This window comes from Setaria viridis, chromosome 8, assembly GCF_005286985.2.
Source record: "Setaria viridis chromosome 8, Setaria_viridis_v4.0, whole genome shotgun sequence".
Lineage (NCBI taxonomy): Eukaryota > Viridiplantae > Streptophyta > Magnoliopsida > Poales > Poaceae > Setaria > Setaria viridis.
This window is the reverse complement of record NC_048270.2, coordinates 36185058-36204931: the sequence shown is the minus strand read 5'-3', so window position 1 is coordinate 36204931 and position 19874 is coordinate 36185058. Positions and strand designations below refer to the sequence as shown.

The 19874-nt window shown below is 45.5% G+C and overlaps 3 protein-coding genes across 3 annotated transcripts; 2 read left to right on the top strand and 1 right to left on the bottom strand.

Moving 5' to 3' along the window:
* The first annotated feature begins 6828 nt into the window (after positions 1-6828).
* LOC140223577 (uncharacterized) lies at positions 6829-9401 on the top strand. Its single transcript, XM_072295553.1, has 3 exons — positions 6829-6983; positions 8263-8419; positions 9157-9401. The coding sequence occupies exons 1-3, from the start codon at positions 6981-6983 to the stop codon at positions 9201-9203; spliced, it is 207 nt and encodes a 68-aa protein (XP_072151654.1). The 5' UTR covers positions 6829-6980; the 3' UTR covers positions 9204-9401.
* A 1015-nt stretch (positions 9402-10416) lies between these two features.
* Positions 10417-13445, bottom strand: LOC117866782 (polyol transporter 5). The gene has a single exon (XM_034751064.2). It carries the CDS (start codon positions 13088-13090, stop codon positions 11627-11629), a length of 1464 nt encoding a protein of 487 aa, XP_034606955.1. The 5' UTR covers positions 13091-13445; the 3' UTR covers positions 10417-11626.
* A 1027-nt stretch (positions 13446-14472) lies between these two features.
* LOC117866855 (uncharacterized) lies at positions 14473-19065 on the top strand. The gene is made up of 2 exons (XM_034751143.2): positions 14473-14571; positions 15913-19065. Exons 1-2 carry the CDS (start codon positions 14513-14515, stop codon positions 18065-18067), a joined length of 2214 nt encoding a protein of 737 aa, XP_034607034.1. The 5' UTR covers positions 14473-14512; the 3' UTR covers positions 18068-19065.
* The last annotated feature ends 809 nt before the right edge of the window (positions 19066-19874 follow it).

The following is a 19874-nucleotide window of genomic DNA, read 5'->3' as shown; positions in this document are numbered from 1 at the left end:
ACCACCAGTCCCTCGCTTCTCCAAAAACCCAAACATCCGAAGTCCCTCAATCCAATCCACAACAGTACCATCAGCTAATCCATCAAATCTAACTTTGATTCCTCGCTTGAACAGCTCACCTCTCTCCTTTTTTTCTCCACTGAGTACAGCAACGCAGCAGTTTGAGATCCCTATTCTTTGACACGAAATCGTCAAACACGATTACCTTATAGTGGGCATGCCGTGCCAGTCAAATGTTCACGTGGCAGCCTCTGCGCTATTTAGTTTTGTCCACTGTGCCAATGAATTTTTCCCAGTGCACATGTGGTAAACACAAACTGGGTTGTTTTCTCTTTTAAATTACTGATCCCTAACAGTATATATTTTTGCTATTACAAAACTCTCCTATGATCAAATAGTACCTTTATTAATAGACTACAAATAATATTGTTAACTAATCCTATCTATTCTATTTTCTACTTCTTCCAAGGTGCTTGGGTGCTTTAGTAGCTTCTGAAACTTCGTCCAGACATCTTCGATCAAACATCTGATTCCAAATAGATTTAAGTAATATTATGAGGTTAGTTAACTTGTTTGAATTTAAAGATGAAAATTGTAATTGTATTATACATAAATAATTCTATACCTATTGTTTGTATTTTGCAGGTATTCTCCTAATCCTTGTTGACCTGTATGGAGATGTTTGCTTATTGTTCTTGTTGTCTTCGCTTACTTCTTTTACACCAGTTTCATGCTTGCTCTGCAAATTTTCAAATTATCGTTATTAATGCTAAAGATTAGTAAAGGTCAGACAACAGATGCGAATTGAATTACTTCTTCATCTGATATTTTCATCTTCATCTCCTTTGAGTCGCCTTCTTGATTTCTCCTTTTAAATTTCTGGATACTTTGTGTCTTAATGTCTCCATCAAACTCATTTGGTTCCTTCTCCTGCAAAAACTTTAAAAATAGTATTATATATCCGGTAACACTATGAAGTATGATCCGATTTCTTCTTAGAGTATTTGTTCATCAACAGATGCGAATTGAATTACCTCTTCATCTGATATTTTCATATTCATCTCCTTTGAATTGCCTTCTTGTTTTCTCCTTTTAAATTTCTGGGTTCTTTGTGTGTTACTATCTCCATCAAATTCATTTGGTTCCTGCTCCTACAAAAATTTTAAAATAATATTATATATCAGGTAACACTATGTAGTATAATCCGATTTCTTCTTAGAGTTTCTGTTCATTTGTGCAGTAAAATTCCTATTATTATAATGTCATCATGTTTTTGCATAATTTGCAAATATTGTTACACATACAGAAAAGCTTTTTTTTGAGGTAAAAGTATAATAAATTTTTATGTCCATACCTCCTCATGGTTATACCGTTCATTTTCTTCATCTGAATCTTCTATTTTACATATTCTCTTCCTTGCATTCGGTCTCTTAGCTTCCATGCATTCTTCATCTGAGTCTAGTACTGTAATTACATTTCTTTTTTTGTATTTCTTCCTTTGGAGGGTCTTCTTGTACTCACTGGCAGTAAAGTTATTTTCGTTGTGACCCTTTAGCTCCCAGTCATTGGTATGTCCTTCCTACCAAAATAAAAACCTTATCCAGTATTGAAGACCTAATTAACAAAATAGGAAAGATGAACCGTTGTTAGTTACAATACCTGTGTAGTTGGAATTTTTTTCTTCATAACTTTTTTGCCTTTTCTTCCTTCTTGGTTAACTTTCTTTGGATTTGTTTTTATTCCTTTGCTTGAACCTTGGATATCACTAATAACCATCTTTGAGTTGTTGCCATCTTCTTCCTAAGATTGCATAAATTATTTAAGTGCTAATTAAGTATTTACCCAAATACAAAAATGACATTTTTGTTTGTTGAAATACCGTTGTAGTAGAAGTGTTTGTCTGCATTACAACTTTTTTGCTTTTCCTTTTCAGCCGAACACCTTTCTTCAGATGTTTTTTTGACCTTTTGGATGAACTAAGGTTTTCATCTCTAATGACATCTGAATTGCTGATATATTCATCCTAAAAAAGAACTTGTCAAGTGTTAAAAAAATATTTAATAAAAATATAAGAGAATACTTTTGTTTATGGAGTACCTTTTTTTCTATGTTTTGTACGGATATTTTTCTATGCTTGCGTTTTTTCTTGTCACTTCTTCTGGCATCTTCTTTTTCCTAAAAATTGTGAATTGTCACATAGAAGAGTATATTAATATAGCCTAAGAATTGAACATATATCATTTTTTAATTTAATTGCAGTAGAGCACTTTCTAATACATACTGATCAGATTAGATATTGCACTATCCGCTATTCCTTTAAAGCTTAGTCAGCCTGCAATTTTGCATGAATAATATTTTTTTGCATGTACTGTAAATAGAATGAACACTGAGAGGGAAGTGAGTATACTTTTCTAGCCAATCTTTCTCCAGTCCTTATGGCTTCTTGTACGAATGTTACTTTCTTGGTAAAAGACTCATCAGTGTCTACATCTTCATTCTCGGTAGTTATGGTGTAGCATTTGTCTGAGTTGTCTTCTACTTCCTACAAATAATCAAAAAGAAAATAAATGTGGGTTAGAATTTGTTTCATTGATACAGTAAAATTATTAAATATTAAGGATTCTAAAGAAAAAAGTGCAATAAAAACTTAATAATAAAGTGTTACCTTTTTTACACTTTCCATTCCAATTCTTGAACTACTCTTTTCTTTTAGAAAAAATATCTTTGAAACAGTATAATCTGGTCTAAAACTTGTCAAGTTGTACTCGGTCAATCTGAATTGAAAAATTAATGTTTGTCCACATATTTTTTGAATTGATTTTGGTACCTCCTTACTATCATGATCAGCTGAGCTGATCATCGAATCTGCTGATTCATTAATTATCATTTCTGCTTCCTTGTCAAAAAGTACACAAGATGCACTTGTTGTCGGATCACTTATTTGAAGCTTAATTTTGAATCTGCAAACATTATTCTCCTATTAGAAATAAAAGTATTATAATGAGATTGTAAACTACTAAATAATTTACCGTGCTTTAGGTTCGGCTCTCTTGTCACATTTATTGCAATAATAGTGATCAAACTTCTTTTCAAGTTGCTTCTTACAATCGCCTCTACTACACGAGATGTAGTACCAACCATATGTTGCATTAATTTCATTTATTGTTGCTTCAACAGTAAATACCTTATCCTGAAAGTAGGAACAATACCATCATTATGTATGTAAGTCTTTAAATAGTATAGTGTGTAATGAACATACTAATCCATACTTGATTTGATGCTTCAAATAATATCAAATTTAATTCTTATAAAGTTCTTCTGTTGTACTGCATTTGGTCTTGCAATGTCCCTTTTAGATGGTCCTCAATATGAATCTCTTTGACAATATTATCAATTGAACTAACGTTTTTTATCATACAAAAGAATGTATCATGTTAGAGTGCATGCAACATAGATTAAAATAGAAAAATAATAACTAATTTTTCTCACTTGTCATGTGCATCCTTAGTTTCAGGAATAGGTAGATCTACATAAACTTTTGTTGCATTGGTTGACGATAGAGAATACCCTGAGAAAATATCAATTATTTATTTTCGTAGGAGGTTAGTTTGTTGAATAATTAATATTGGATAACTCATATTGAATAAAGACTTACTTCCAAATTTCCTCACAGTTGTAGATGTTATTGCGATGACATGGGATTTTGTCTCATCATCAACTTGCTCAACTTTGTCTCCCCAAAATCTAACTTTAACTTCATGATCACTACAAATTTAAAAGTGCATAATAATAAATATTTTAAATATCTAACCGCGAAATTAATTATTTGTAGGGGCACTATAGAAGATATTTTCTAATTCAACAGAAGTTCTATAACATGCATGTACACGTTGAAAGTTTCGTAGATGTTTACTACAAAAGAAAAGAGAATTACTCCATCAGAAGCACAATATCACGGATTTTGGTAAATCCAAAGTTTGTTCTTGTTTCTTCTATCGGTCCAATGTGTGCTGCGACACCTATAACATATATGAAACATAAATATGAATTATTATTAGATGGCTGTCGAATGAGTGGAAGTGTAAAAATTGAAAAGCCAGTAATGGTTTACCTGATAGGTACATGTCCACATTTATTCTTGCTGAAAGCATATCCGTGTTCATAAAATTGAAACTATACTTTGGAATGTCTTCAGTATCTTTGACCGTTTTTAGTGTAGTTGTGGGCAAGAAGTTGACTATTCTGTCATTTACCACTGGCCGATACTTCTGGGCTACTGGTGTGATTCTGACATTTGCAATTGTGTACACATTGCCTTCTTCAACCAATGGTTTGAACTTATCCATATAGGCCTTATTGATAACACCGTGCATCATGGTTCCCTAATTTTGCATCATCAATAATAATTTGTAAACAAAAAAATATACCAAAAATTGCAATCAAAGTGAACATCTATCATACCTCTTGATCAATAAGGATCATGTCAAGACTTAATTGTTCGCCACTACTGAGTAAGGTTGCATTCCACAATCTGGTTACCCTTGCCTTGATGTTCCACAATTCCTTTCCCGGTCTAATTTCAGATAAAGTTTTGCTCACCATTGCAACTTGTTGAACTGCATAAGCAAAAGATGGTGATGGATTCAATTGGACTATTTTTCTATATAAAAGACATTATCTACAAACATGGAATTCAGTTGCCTGCTGTACTACTACAACTGGATCTATGTATTGTTGGTTATTACTGAGTGCCAGATACTAACAGCTTAATTTGCGGGTTAGTGGCAAACTGCAATCTCTGGAATGTCGTTGTAAATATCTGCATGTGTTCGACAGTAGCAACTCAAGATTGTTATTATTCCATAAAAAACATAAATGATTATCGTGATTGGCCATACTTAAATGTATTATTTTAAGAACAATCAAGTAATTAAAATAAATTTCGATACAAAGATGCGATAGGAATAACAGTTTGAGAACAATGGTGAGAAGCAAGTCATCTATACCACGTATGCAGGAGGCCATATAATAACAAATTATTTAATAGTACTAATATATTCCATGAAAAGTTAATCTAATTATAGAAGGGGAATCAAACAATATGCAAGCTTGCATGCCACCGCACGCAATGTTACTCCTCGATGAAAACAAACTCATATCTGCCTTTGAGAACAACGGTGAGAAGCAAGTCATCTATACCACGCGTGCAACAGGCCAGACAATAAACAAATGATTTAATAGTAGTAATATATGCTATGAAAAATTAATCTAATTGTGGAAGGGAAATCAAACAATCTGCAAGCTTGCATGCGACCGCGCGCACGATGAAAACAAACCCATGTCGCCTATAACTCTATTCTCATTATATTGATTATTTTCCTCTCCTATGACCACAGAGAAAGACATACAGAGAGACAAAGAGATTACAGTACTGGTAGATTGGTTAGGGCATTTATCTATGGAGATTATTCTATAGTAGGATGATTTAGAGAGATATTGGTACCTTTGGTTGATGGTCGTCTTCCTATGAGAAAAGACAAAAGACAAACTGAAACCCGTTGGAGCTCAGCGTTCTCGCGAGCTTGGTGCCTGTTGGATGGATCGGGAGAGAGAATCGCCTGCTTCTGAGCGCCGGACTCTGAATTTCCTGTATATATAATGGCCATGCAAACTAAGCTCCGGACTCTGAATCACCATTAAGGTCTAAAAATATTCTGACATTCACGTGGACATTTAATCATGTGCGGCTAAGAGATAGATTTATTGATGTACGTAAAAGATATATTCTTGCTAACAGATAGATTCATTGATGTATATCTCACGTTCACCTCATATTTCATCGTCCGACAATTAAATCAAATTACATGGAGATAAAGATTAGGGGGTTGCTTTAGTTTATTTTATATAATGGTATAGGTGGGTAATTTATATATAGATTTAGGGGGTTACTTTAGGTTGTTTTCATTATGACATTGGTGGGTAATTTTTTTGAAAACATAATAGATCCAATGGCTATGGTGATTTAAATCTATATATCGATGGTCGGATGCTTTACTTTTTTGTGAGAATTTCTAGGATTTCTCTTTTTTTTAAGAGTGTCCACCTAGGAATCCTAGGTGGCTTCACTTGGAGGCTTCAAAAGGAGCCTCCAATTAGTAATAGTAAGATGTTCAGGGATCTTCGAGCATTTTAGCTGGTTTAACCATTGTTCTCCAAGATAACTCTGATTATATACCAGATCCATATGGCTGCATCGTGGTAAATTACCGATTGTGCCGAGGTAAAGCGATCTTTGTTTCAGAATGAAATACTGTTTGTGCCGAGGTAGCTGAAGATACCGAGTACGTGTGGATGCCTTCTGTCTGTGCGCAAGAGAGTCGAGAGTGATCGATCCTGGGCCTGCGGATGGTTGCTTGGTTGCGTGGGTGCTGCTGTGCCCCAGCACCAGCAACACAGGCCTGATGATGGTTGGTTGCGCGTCCCTCCGTCGCCACGGACGAACCCGGTCAGGCGTGTGCTCCCCGTCGCCCGCGCGTGCCCTCCCCTGGCCTGGCCATCACGCTCGCGCCACCCACCGTAACGTAGCGGGCGGGATCGAGTCCATCGTGGTGAACGAGTCCATCCTACGGCACGTCGACGACTCGTGCAGCGGCGTCGCGTTGCCTTGCCGTCCGAGGCCAAGTCAAACCCTGCCAGCTCCACCGCTTTGCCTTGCCGTCCCGTCCCCCCCCCCCAGGCCGCGGGCCCACTGAACCAGTCGGCGTCCACCCACACGCACGGCCCACGCGGTCCTCGACTTTTTTTTCTATAAAACCCCCTCGCCTTGTCCGAATCCTCTCCCTCACACACACATCTGATAGCTTCTCCCTCCGTGTCCCGTTGGCGGTCGGTGCGTGCTGCTCCCCCACCCCAACCGCCACCGCCACATCGTCACCGCCGCCCCCGCTCCGGCGACCCCGCCCGCACCGGCCGGCTACAACATGGTAAGCGCAAGCATGGCCCTCTCTCTCTCTCTCTTCCCCCCCACCTCGGCTCGGCTCCGTGTGCTGCTGTCCTCTCGGGTCGGGAATTGTATTTCAGCGCGATTCGGTATCGTGCCCAGATCTCCCCGTGCGGGGGTAGGCAGGCGGGAGATCCGCGGGCGGATCCAAGCGGGGCGGGCGGCGGGTTCTTCATCCTGGGTCGGGTTGATCCGTGGGGCGTGGGGGGCGGCGCGATGCCACCCGCCGGATCTCGCTCGGGGGGTGGTCTGCTCCGCGCCTTCGCGTGGCGCCTTGATCCGCGACGCGTCCGAGGATTGCGAGGTCAGGGGGGCTGGATTTTGGTTCCTGATTCGAGATGTAGCTGCTTGCTGTCCAGATCTACTGCGGTCGGTTTCCGGGCCTGATTTTGGGGGAAAAAACAACAAAGGGACTCTCTGCCATCGTGCAGAAGGAATCATCCAGATCCTTCCCAACATGGATGGAGGGAAGTAGTTATGCGCTGCAGAGGACGATGCAGTAGGATCGCCGACATTGCCAATGTTAGGTTTCAGCAACCCTTTTTTGTGCATCTCAACTTTACCTGGACAGGGACGCGCAGCTACCATCTTGTAGTACAGTTTTGACATATGCGTGGGGATAAGGATGCACCTTTGATTTAGGGTAATATTCGCTGGTTGTTGAACTGCTGCATCTAATTTAGGATAGCATGTTGCGATGTGAAGATAGGAGCTGTTTGAGGTTACCACTTTTCCATAGTGGACCATCGATTAGTTTGGGAATAGGAATGACCAAATAAGAGAGCTTTATTCCTTTGTTGGAGGTGGACTGTGCTTGTTGGAGGTGGACTGAACCCATGACCTAAGGTTCAGGAAACTGTTTCCGGATACCACTTTTGCATGGTGAACCATCGATTAGTTTGGGAATAGGTATGACTGAATAGGAGCTTTATTCCTTTGCTGGAGGTGGACTGCGCTTGTTGACCCATTTCTTTGACTCAACTGCAAATGGCCTAAGGTTCAGAAAACTGAAACCTTTCCGTGTTTCTTCCATCCAATAAGGCATTGACTAATTGTAATGGCAGGGAGTCAACTAATTTGTGTTATGCATTCTGCTGGGATGATGTTGTTAATTTTTTTTCCTTCTACCTCATCTGGCAACTGCATGGAATCTGAAAAACTACTGAAATGTTTGCTAATTGTTTGATGTTCTATATGTAAATTAGCTATCGGATTGACTACGAGTTTTCATATATGCTGAATGCTGGCTTTTGTGTGGACAGACTACCTCAAGGCGCCTTGCTGACAGGAAGACTGCAAAGTTCCAGAAGAACATCACCAGGAGGGGTTCAGTGCCTGAAACCACTATCAAGAAGGGGAATGACTACCCCGTGGGACCTGTAGTCCTTGGCTTCTTCATCTTTGTTGTCATCGGATCATGTATGCCTTCCAACCTTCTCTAAATCTCTTACCTGTTCTATTGTTATACGTTACTTTAGGATGCACATTTGTGTGCCCTTTTCCTTAAAAAATATCACCCATCAGTTAGCTTCTAACCTTCATGATCATGACTATAAACTCTTCCCTGTTCACATGTAGTACGTGTAAAGTTTACACATCCTAAAATAGATTTTGTAAGTCCTGATTGAATTCTTGTTACTGGTTATGATACACTAAATTTTATGCTCGTTGTCATTACTCTCAAGCTATAGCTTATTACTGTTCTTGTTCTGTATGTTAGTATTATTACTCCTTTAGTATGCACTGTATACTCAACTTTGGTAGTCATTTTTGTTTCAATATTAGGATGCATCAGCTTACCAGCAAATCTTTAACTTGAATGGTTTTGAAAAAATGATATGGAATTATTTATCTATAGTCAGAGTCTGTGGGCAATCATTGCTTGCTGGCAGTAGTTCATGAGAAAGGAGCTACACTGTTAAGGCTATATGTACAATGCCAAGCCACCTACTTGTAAATCAAACGCTAAACATGTACCAAGTCTGATGCCAAATTGCCATCCATCAACTCTAAAAGGTTAAAACAGCACATGTATCCTGTATTTTTATCAAACAGCTGCATATGGTTGTGCCATTTCCGTGCTTACCCGTTTGACGCATACAGTTTGTTTACCGTTGGATATGAACTAACAAGGTTGGCCTCTTTTACCTTTGCAGCGTTGTTTCAGATAATCAGGACCGCAACCAGCGGCGGGATGGCTTAAGAACCTACCGATCTAATTAGAGTCCAGAATCTGTTTGTTATACATGCATCCAATCCAGAATTGGGTAGCAGCTAAAGTGCCCTGTATGCGTTGTCTCGTGAGTGTTGAGTCTGAAACTAGTGTATGAAGAACTGTAAAGCAAAATCATATACCTGATAATGTTAAATGGATAATTGGATAGCATAATGTTTCATTCAAGCTCTCCATGATCGGATTTTTTATTTCGTGCGTGATGCATATATGGCTGTTCTGGTTTTGCTTGTGCTGGGTTATGGCTGAAAGCCTGGAACACTAGTGCCAGCTGAGCGTCTATTGCGTCGCATCCTTGGGTGAATATACAGAAGCAAGGCGTTTCGATTGGTTTTTTTTTCCTGAAGTGACAGGGCATGTCGAGACTTATTTCGGTTCTGATGATGATCTTATCATAAAAAGTTTCCTAAAAGTTGTATGAGAACTTGCTGTTGAACTACCGAACAAAATCCAGATTCGTTTTTTTTTCTCGATTCGCTTCATTACAGATTCGCAGTGTCATTTGGTTCAACAATCCATGAAATCTAACTCACATTGTTTGAAAACACAGTTCAACAATATTCACATCGAATTCAACAATATTCACATCGAATCTCATTTTATTGATGCAAACATATTTTCTAGATAAAAGAAGTTCATGCTGTTTCACCTTTTCTGAACTAAGAACATAAGGATGCGTTTGGTTCCAGGGACGAAATGGGACGGGACGATCCCACTTCATCCCATGTTTGGTTGACAAACATGTGGGACGGGGACATCCCGGGAGTGAATATACCCTCCAGATGCGGGACGTCCCCGTCCCACCAAAAGTGGCGGACGGGGTCATCCCTCGTTTCCCCGTTCACGCTGTTGAAAGGCTCGCGAACGGGTGCTGGCAAGGGCGGCTAGGACCAGGGCGGGCGGAGGCATCCCGGGGGTGGCGCGAAGCATCCCCGCGGGCGGCCGGAGGCGACGCGGGGCGGAGCCATCCCAGGGCGGGCAGAGGCGGCGCGGGCGGAGCTGTCCCGAGGGGCGGCGCAGCTGGGCTCGAGGTCGACGGCGCGGCTGGAGCCCTCGGCCGGCGGGAGAAGATCGGAGGAGGTTGGGCAGCAGCCGGCGGGTCTCCATGGCTAGCAGGTAGAACCAGAGAAGATAAGGGGAAAAAGAAAAAGGAAAAAAGAAATAGAATGGATAGAGGATGACATATGGGACCCACAAAATACTGTAGCTAACGGTGTCAAAAAAATCACCCATATCACCACGTCAACCTCTCCAACCAAACACAAGACAGGACCATCCCATCCCATTTTAACCAAACACTGACGGGACCGTCCCATCCCACAAAACTGGAACGGGACCATCCCATCCTACATTATCTCCCATCCAAACACATACTAAGCTAACAGTTAGTCTACAAACAGTTGTATTCAGTGAAGTCCTTCAGGATCCATGCTAAGCAGTAAGCTGTTCCAGAAACAAGTGGAGTAGAAGACAGATTGTTACTGGGAGCTGAACAATTGCACCCTCACCCATTGAGAGCCTCTAGCTGATTGCTTCTTTTTATATGACCGTGGATCCGTGGTGCCATTTCCTTCTTTGTCTGCTGCCTTCAGTGGTTGTAGTCATGGTTTCATTTGGTGCCAGAGCACGACGTTGCCGGTGACGACGAGCCGAGCAGTAGGGGCCACCGCCATTGCGACGCTGGTGACCGAAGAGGGAATGGAAGGGAGGCGACGAAACGATGTGGTCTCTGCGCGTGGCGCCGCCTCCTGGCCGTGCACGTGTCACGTGAGGAGGCCCCTGGCTGCAACGCCGGCGGCCGGAGCCATCGCCGATCCCGGCCGGCCAACGCATTTTCCAGTTCAGGGGGTTATTTGAAATGTTCTGTATGCGTATTTTACACGTGCCCTCCTGATTTGGATCGCGATCCAATTTAGGGGGTTAATTGAAATATTACGGATGCGTAGTTTTCACTTTCCCTCCTAATTTGGAGTCGCGATCTAACTTCTTGAAGGTAGGCCCCTGGACTGATTCCACGAGAATTCCACGGTGGACTCAAGCAGAGGAGGCCGGTGCGGCGCGCAGCGACGGCGGGCGGAGATGGGCGGATGGTGGCGTCGCTGTGATCCCCGCACCTGAAGTCTTGGTGGTGTCGAACTCGACGGGTGAGAAGGTTGCCGGTTCCGGAGCCGACGCCGCGGACTTGAGCTCGGCGATGAAGTCTCGGCTTGACGTCCTTGGACGACTGGATGATCTTCATCAGGATTCAGGACTCAGGAGAAATGGAGATCATGCACGAATCGGTAGGAAAGCTTCATACGAACTTTCTGTTTGAGTAGCAAAGCTTCATACGAATCGGTAAGATCGATCCACCAGTAGCAGCTGACTCGCACCATCCCATTGGTCGATGATGATCACTTGGAGAACAGCTGGTCCATGTCCTCCAAGCTCCGTCCTCTCGTCTCCGGGAGCCGCACATACACGAACACCCACGCGGCCACAGCCGCGCCGGCGTACAGGAAGAAGCACCCGGCCATGGAGATGGTGTTGGCGAGGGAGATGAACGTCATGCTCAGGACCCCACACGTCAGCCGGTTCACCGCCGTGCCGAGGCTCGTGCCCCGCGCGCGCAGCCGGAGCGGCAGGATCTCCGCGCTGTATGCCTGCGCCAGCGGGCCGAGGCCGACCGAGAACGCCGCGACGTAGGCCAGCAGGGACGCGACGCACGCCGGCGCCACGCTCCCGGCTGTCGTCACGCTGGCGGCGCACAGCGTGATCGCCAGCGAGGTCAGCGACACGGCGATGCCGGCCGTGCTGGCGAGGAGGAGCGGCCGCCGGCCGACACGGTCGGAGAAGAGCGTGGCCACGAGGATGAAGCCCGTCTTGACGACGCCGACGGCGACGGTGGCGGCGAGGACGGATCTGTTCGACGAGATGCCTGCTTTCTTGAGCACCAGCGGGGTGTACAACACGATGATGTCGATGCCAGAGGCCTGGTGGAAGAATTGGAGGGCAAGAACGTCGGTGAAGATCCGCCGGATCGTCGTCGGCGATGATGGCCCGAAGAGCGGCAGGTCCCTCCGAACGCCGGCGTCGTCGTTGCCCTGCGCCGCCGCGATGGCGTCCTTGATCTCCCTGAGCCGGTCGTCGGCCTCGGCCGGCGTGTCGGACGTGCGAGATAGCACCGCGCGCGCCTCGGCGTCGCGCCCGCGCATGGCGAGCCAGCGAGGCGATTCCGGCATGGCGAGGACGCCGGCCGCGAGCAGCACGGGCGGCGCGACGCCGGCGGCGAACATGGCGCGCCAGCCGAGACGCAGCGGCAGGCCGCCCAAGGTATAGTTGGAGACGTAGCTAAGAAGGATCCCGGCGTTGACGAAGATCTCCGGCAGAGAGGAAAGCATGCCGCGCGTGGACGCCGGCGCGATCTCGGCGGCGTAGACCGGGGCCACGACGACGGCGAACCCGACGCCGACGCTGGTGACGAACCGCGCGGCAAGGAGCGCAGCGTAGCTGCCGCCCAGAGACATGGAGAGCGCGCCAGCCATGAGGAATGCGTTGGCGAGCATGATGGTGCCGCGGCGGCCGACGGCGTCCGCGGCCCAGCCGGCGGCGAGGATGGAGCCCAGCATGAACACGTTCATGGACCCCGACAGCACCTCGACCTGCTCGTCGGTGAGCCCAAGGTCCTCCCGCATGAACAGCTCCGCGCCGCTCATCAGCGCGAGGTTGTAGCCCATGAGGATGGTCGTCATGGAGGCAAGCGTGGCGCAGACGAAGGCGAACATGTTCCGGCGCGGCGGCTCCGGTGCTGGCGAGGGGAGCAGCGGCGCAGCGATGACGACATCGGCGGCGCCGTGGTGCTGCTCGGTGGAGCCCATGGCTTGGTTTGTTGGCTTGTCGCCGGTGAGGACCAACGACCAAGGGGAGGACGAAGTGCAACACTATGGATAGTGGCCTAAAGTCCAGTGTCCCACACTCTCGATCACTGAAACTGTTCCAGTGAGGGTCAGCTTGCAAGCTGTGGAATTTAAGCTCAAAATTATTGTCCTATGAAACGAAAGCATATCTGAAAAGGGGGATCAAAGTGTTTCCACTTTGCCAAGGAAGAACATGAGCGTGATCCTATGAAAGAGGACGAGGACAAGCATGCGAAGCCAGTGGTTTAGTGCTGATGAGAATGACAGTGATTATCACCTAACACAAGATGAGGGGCCCTTGCTGACACGGATGCCACTAGCTCCGCTCTGCTGCGTGTTATCCACTAGCTCCGCTCTGCTGCGTGTTATCGAAGCTGAAGGTGCCGTCATGGAGATGGAGGCATCCGATCCGAGACGCGCAGGAGAGGGTTCAGAGTGACGGAGGCGCCGGCGGCGTTCCGGCGAGCAGAGGCGCAGGAGAGGGTTCAGGTCATGGACTAGAGACGTCTACCACATGCAAACATGAAAATTTACAAAGATTGTAATACCTGTCAACAGAAGGGTTGGAACTACCTGAAATGCACAAAGATGAGGTAAAAGGACTAAGAAACACAAAAACGGAAGCTTTGACATATGCACAAGGGTAAGAAAAGCACGGCTATGCACAAGGGTAAGAAAAGCACGGCCAAATTCAAGCAGTACATGCCTTCCCTCCCTGCCGAGAAAAACAAATTCTCAACATTGCACATTCCTTTTCCTGCAACTGTAAATGAAGTAGGGAGCTCATTGCGCGCATATTTCTTAGAATTTCCTGATGATTATACTCTGTTCGTGGTTTTGTCATAGGTTGATACCAGTTTGAGGAATGTTCAGAATTGGGTGTGAATATTCAGGCTCCTTGCTGACAGGAACACTCGATGCTTTTCTAGATATATTCAGTCATTCAGATTGGGAGATTACTGAATGTTCGGTTCAGATCCTTTGTCGCCGAGATGAGGTTGAGGTTGCAGGCGCAGAACCCTCGACTCCTAATCGTTGATTGGCGTCTCGTCCTTCAGCAATACCCTGATAGCAATACACGTGCATATTTCATAGTTTTATATAAAGCTGTATGCACATGATCCCTTTATGAGCTCATTAGTAGTTGGTATTCTTTGCAGCATCCTAGAGCAAAGAACTGATTCCCCTTCGGTGAGCAGACACACAAAAGGCATAGAGTACGTAAGCAGTTTGCATATGCACTTTTCCTCTTCGTCGAAGCAAGCAAGCACCTGACTAAAAGCGCGTGAGTTGTCATTCTCAGTCCATCGTTAGAGGCATGCTTAAATACGAGCGCAGAACACCATACGCTGTGCTTGCTTATTATTCACCTGACTAAATAAAATGAGGCCAGTGAGAAGTGATGGGCAGGCTTGCGGTGGCCATCTGATGGGAAAACAAAGGTAACAAGATTTAAGCTTCTTGTTTTCCTTTTCTTATGTAAAATACTCTCTAAAGTATTAATACTAGGCTGCATAGCCCTATTATTCTTGGTCTTGAGTATAAACGGAATGGGCGAACATTACGGTTATGTAGCGCAGGCCTATTTTTGGAATTATGATCTGTTCTTTTTATTGTTTTCCTCAAAGGCTATCTTTGTGATCTTGAGCATTTCTAAAGTCAAAACAAGGGAACTCAAAGAAATTGGCTTCACCTAGCTTCCAGTTTGTTTTTGCCTCAATTTGTGAAATGGTTTTGCACTACAATGTCTCAGTTTGCCAAAAACAACTCAAGCCAGAGCCCCTAAAATGCCTCCCAAATGGACCCTTATCATTACTTTTCCATACAAACTTGCATATACACGATTTTCATTTTTTTAGGGGCAGAGGCATGGGTTTCTTTAAGAGCAAATAAAATAAGCAAGTCATTTCGGAAACAAACTTAAAATATTCTAATTGCAAATTTGGAAGTAATTCAAAAGCATATATGCAGGTAGTTTTCTCTTCCAAGTAGGAGTACTAAAACCTGAGGATACGTGTACACCCTTTTTATACTGTTCGCACATGCACATCATCAGTACCAGTTTGTAACAAACACAAATCCTGATACTTTAGTGTACCAGTGCCAATTCCTGTTACCAACTAGCACTAAAAATATGTATGCAAGTTAATAAATTGAATAGGCACATAGTATACTTCAGTAGCGGTAATTTGTAACATGGAACAAAGTTGACGTTCTCTTTATTTTTCTGATGCCAATATAACGGTGTACTCCTCATCTTTATCTATCTACTAGAATGCTCTTGAAAATGGGATAGATGGCCAGGAGGCCGTGGTAGGGCTATGCTGGTGCCATTTTTTTATACTATCGTGGCGCTATTGATGGGTGGAGGAAGATCGCCATTGAGGCTCTTACACCCCTATAGCACCCCTTTTATTTTCTAGCGTAACCCCATGACATTGATGTTTCGGTTACTGTTTGATCGGAATATGCACGCAATAGAATGTGGTACTATCTTGGAGGATAAATATAATTTTCATGTTCAGAAAATATATCAGGATTAATAATGGTATCTTTTTTAGACCAGAGAAACACGAACATGAATTAATTATTGATTTCAAGTGTTTTAGTATGGTTTGCTCCACGCAATTAATTACATATTCCCTTCATCCCATTATAGTATAGGAGATATTAAGAGTAAAATGCTAGAATTGGAGACCTGCCAAGTTTAACCGTGTTTTATATTTTAGGATAGAGGGAGTAGTTAAAAAAAAGGGTAGATAACTCCTCTACTCGATTTTCAGCGTCAATTTGGAGCATGCCAAAGAACTGTGGGACGAGTGGGGGATCCACTGCCTGATCCTTGTAAGCCTCTTCCTACAAGTCTTCCTCTTCCTCACAGCGGATATGCGGAGGCGGAGCGGGTCGCGCGTGATTATGATGGTCCTATGGCTGGCCTACCTGTCGGCCGACACCGTGGCCATCTTCGTGCTCGGCCACCTCGCGGTCTACGTGAGGGGCCCGAGCCACGAGCTCATGTTCTTCTGGGCGCCGTTCGTGCTAGTCCACCTTGGGGGGCAGGACACCATCACTGCCTTCTCGAAACAGGACAACGAGCTGTGGACGAGGCATCTGCTGAGCTCGGTCTCGCAGGTGGCCATGGCCGGGTACGTGGTGTCCAAGTCATCTTGGCCGGACGCCCGGCTCAGGGCTGCCATGGTGCTCATGTTCTTCCGTGGATTCTTCAAGTACGCTGGGCGCACCTTATGCCTTTACTATTCCAGTCCAAAGAGTCTCCGGGCTTTATCCCTTGGTAGTGTATCGGATTCGATAGAGCGTCTCGGCCATGGAATGTCCGGTGCTCGAAGAATGATAGAAGAAATCTTTGAAATAATGTTCGTTGCTGACATGTGCTGGAAATTTGTAGGCCGAATGACTGGTGGACTTACCTTTCCAGATCTTATTCACATCATGTCAGTGGATGCTGTGGTCAATGACTCGTGGCTCATCCAATTTGCCGACGAGCTACCGGACATGCTGGAGGAGTTTAAGAATCGCCCAGACCGGTGCATGGCCTATCAGTACGTGGCAGCAATTATGGTAGGATCCTACAGAGCCCTCTACACCAAAACTCTGCTTCCTTTTTATGTTGGTTTTCTTCTAGATAGGCATGTTGAAAATCGTTATGTCTTAGAGTTATTCACGAACCTCATCTTCCTGATACCCATCCTCTTCCAGTATCTGTCAACTACCATAGCCCTGGTGCTCTTTGCAGCTGCCGAAAAGAAGAGACCCTATAGTCAAGCGGATATCATCGTGTCCTACCTATTGCTTGTAGGAGCCATAGTCCTTGATCTGCTGCCTGTCTTCACGTCCATTGTTTCCCTTGCGAGAAAACCATTCCGTCCGGGAACGGCACGTGAATGGGCAATCATGTGTCTTGGCAACTGCTTCGTTCCTCAAGGCTGGCAAACAACAAAACAGTGGTCAGAAGAGCTAGCACAATACAGCATGATAGGTAGATACAACACTAGTAACGCATGCATGCCATCCTTACGGAAATGGACCGGTAAATGCTTCGGTGCTTGGTGTGTCGAGTTCTTTGACACGACACGCACACCTGTTACTGATGATCTCAAGTTGCTCGTCCTCGACAAGTTATTGTTGCAAACATGTAGACAAGAGTGGGACATTGCAAGCTTCCGTGGTGAACGAGCACTTGAGAAGTGGATGGGCAGCCATCAAGTTCCAGAAACTAGAAGGTCAGGCTATGCTGAACTGCACATGTGCGTCAGCAGCAGAGTTGAATTCCCGAGAAGTGTCCTCATCTTGCACATCGCAACGGACATCTGCTACTTCTCTGAGGACACAGAAACTGACGAAGCGAAGAAGAAGAAGATGATGAGCAGAGAGCTGTCTCTTTATATCATGTACCTTGTGTTCAAGTGCGATGTGATGCTCACAAGCATCTCCCGGCTTGCACATGAGCAAGCTCATGAAGAGCTCAAAGAAATCATTTCAGGTCGACAGTCTCCACAGGGTAATCTAGATGAGAAGGAGGCTATCATGGAGGTGTTTGAGGCTATGAAGAAAGAAGAACAGCGGAAAGGCTCGATGCTGAAGGTGGCTCACCCTGACAAGAATGAAGAACCGGCCAGCAAGGATGCTGCTGCTACCACCAGTCGGTCGCAGGAACTTCGGCGGTGGACGGAGGAAGTGACATACACTCCAGTGCTGTCTCGTGTCTATGCAGTGGCCCGGGAGCTAATGGCCATCGACGACGAAGCTTCCCGCTGGGACCTCATCTCGGAGGTGTGGCTGGAGGTGCTTTTCTACACGGCGCCTCGTTGCGGGGCAGCTTTTCACTACGAGCATCTCAGCACCGGTGGGGAATTCATCTCTCATGTTCTCCATCTCATGCGTCTTCTATGCCCTTTTATGCCAAATCCTGGTGCTTAATTTGGGATGAAGGCAGTATTTGAATAGTAGAGCTGATGGAACGGGTGTGAACAGATAGCATCACTGTCCGTTCATGCCTGCCTAGGCTGCCTGTGTCCGGCACTCCCTCACACTCATGGCATTACTTGATCAAGTCATCTTATTCTAAACTTTATTCGCCCCTTTTCTTTCCTGACTTTGCTTTATGTTTTTATTCGGTAGTCTCATTCAAGTGACCATTTTCTGCACGCCAGGTTTTTATTCCTCAGGTGCTATGCATACTTGCTTTTTTTTTTCCGTGTGGGATCCAATGCAAGACCCATGCGAGTAGATTCTGAAGTTTAATTTGCTGGACCACCATCAGGCGACTGAACAGAGCCACAGAGATGCGTCGTGGCAATTGTCCGGCTGAACTTCGGCCACCGGCGATCGACGCGCATGCACGGCGACTGAACTCGATGGACGAGGAGGTTCCCGATCCCAGCGCCAATTGCCGTGCTTCTGTCCTGGAGGTCTGGCCTGCGGTTGAGCTGCGGGACCTGGTGCTTTGCTTAGGGCGCGACTCGTGGAAGGACCTGCCGGTTGCGAGTTCATTCAGGGTCCATTAGATGGAAGCCCTCATCAGCATCGTATTTTTTTTTGAATTTCCTGACGATTATACTCCTTTCACAATTTTTCATGGGTAGCTTAGATACCATATTGGCACTACAAGGCGGCATGGTAGTTGTTCTGAAGCCTTGATCTCTTGGTGAGTTCCAGACTGCAAGTTTGCGGAATGTCTCGCGCCCTCTTATCCTGTGGCATTCATAGTGATCGCTTCAGCAGTAGCAGTCTTGATGATCGAGCTGCATGGAGCCCAGTCGAAGTCCTGAACCTGCAGAATGTCCTGTCGTTGCTTCTATCGCGCACTCTGGTCCATCAGATGTACTTGCGTTCCATTTTGTGGCATAGTTTCAGACTTGCAATGGACTTGCATTGCATTCTGGCAGTTGGATTTGAACAAACAATTGGAACAGACATCGAACCTACGAATTCTCACTACTGGCGTCCTGTGTTTTTTTTCCTAAGGATGGACGAAATTTCCACCCGCACCTACAAAACGGGAGCGGTAACGTAGCATGCACCCCGCCCTCACCCGCCCCTGCAAATGAACTTGACGGAGGAATTGAGGATTAGTGGAGTACATCTCCGTTCAGTCCTGAAACAGATCCAGTCTAGCTCCTTACTTCACAGATATACACAACTTCAAGAACCGGAAAGAACTGAAAAACAAGAACAAGAGGACTAGATCGAGAAAGGGAAGAACCGGACTCAAACTGCCAAAGGGGAAAAACTAACCGGATGACAGGTCGTCGCCCTGTTGCCATGCTCGTGAGTCGCCGCCGCCGGCGTGAAAACTGGAAATCACCGCGGGCGTGGTCGTCGTGGCCTCGTGGGTGTGGTGTGGCCGTGGCACAAGGTCTTCGCCGGCTCGCCGCGGCCAGCGGCGCCGCTCGTGGCGCCGTGCGGGTTGCGGCGGCGCACCAACAGCGGCGGCGCGATGCGCCTGGAGGCGGCGGCGCGATGCTTCCGGAGGCTGGAGCGAACAGCGAGGAGGCGCACGGGCAGAAGGATAATGAAGGGTGCTGTCTTGTTGGGCTGGGCCGTATCTCCAATCCACCCCAATACGTACCGGCGGGCGTATCCGTTTTTTCTAATTCTTTTTTATCTCGGATACTTACCAGTATGTATCCAGCACGTACCCTTGCTGATACGCGATACGGCACCTCATCCACGTACGTATCCAGGTAATGTACCCTACTCTTTCCTTATTGATGTAAAAACTGGT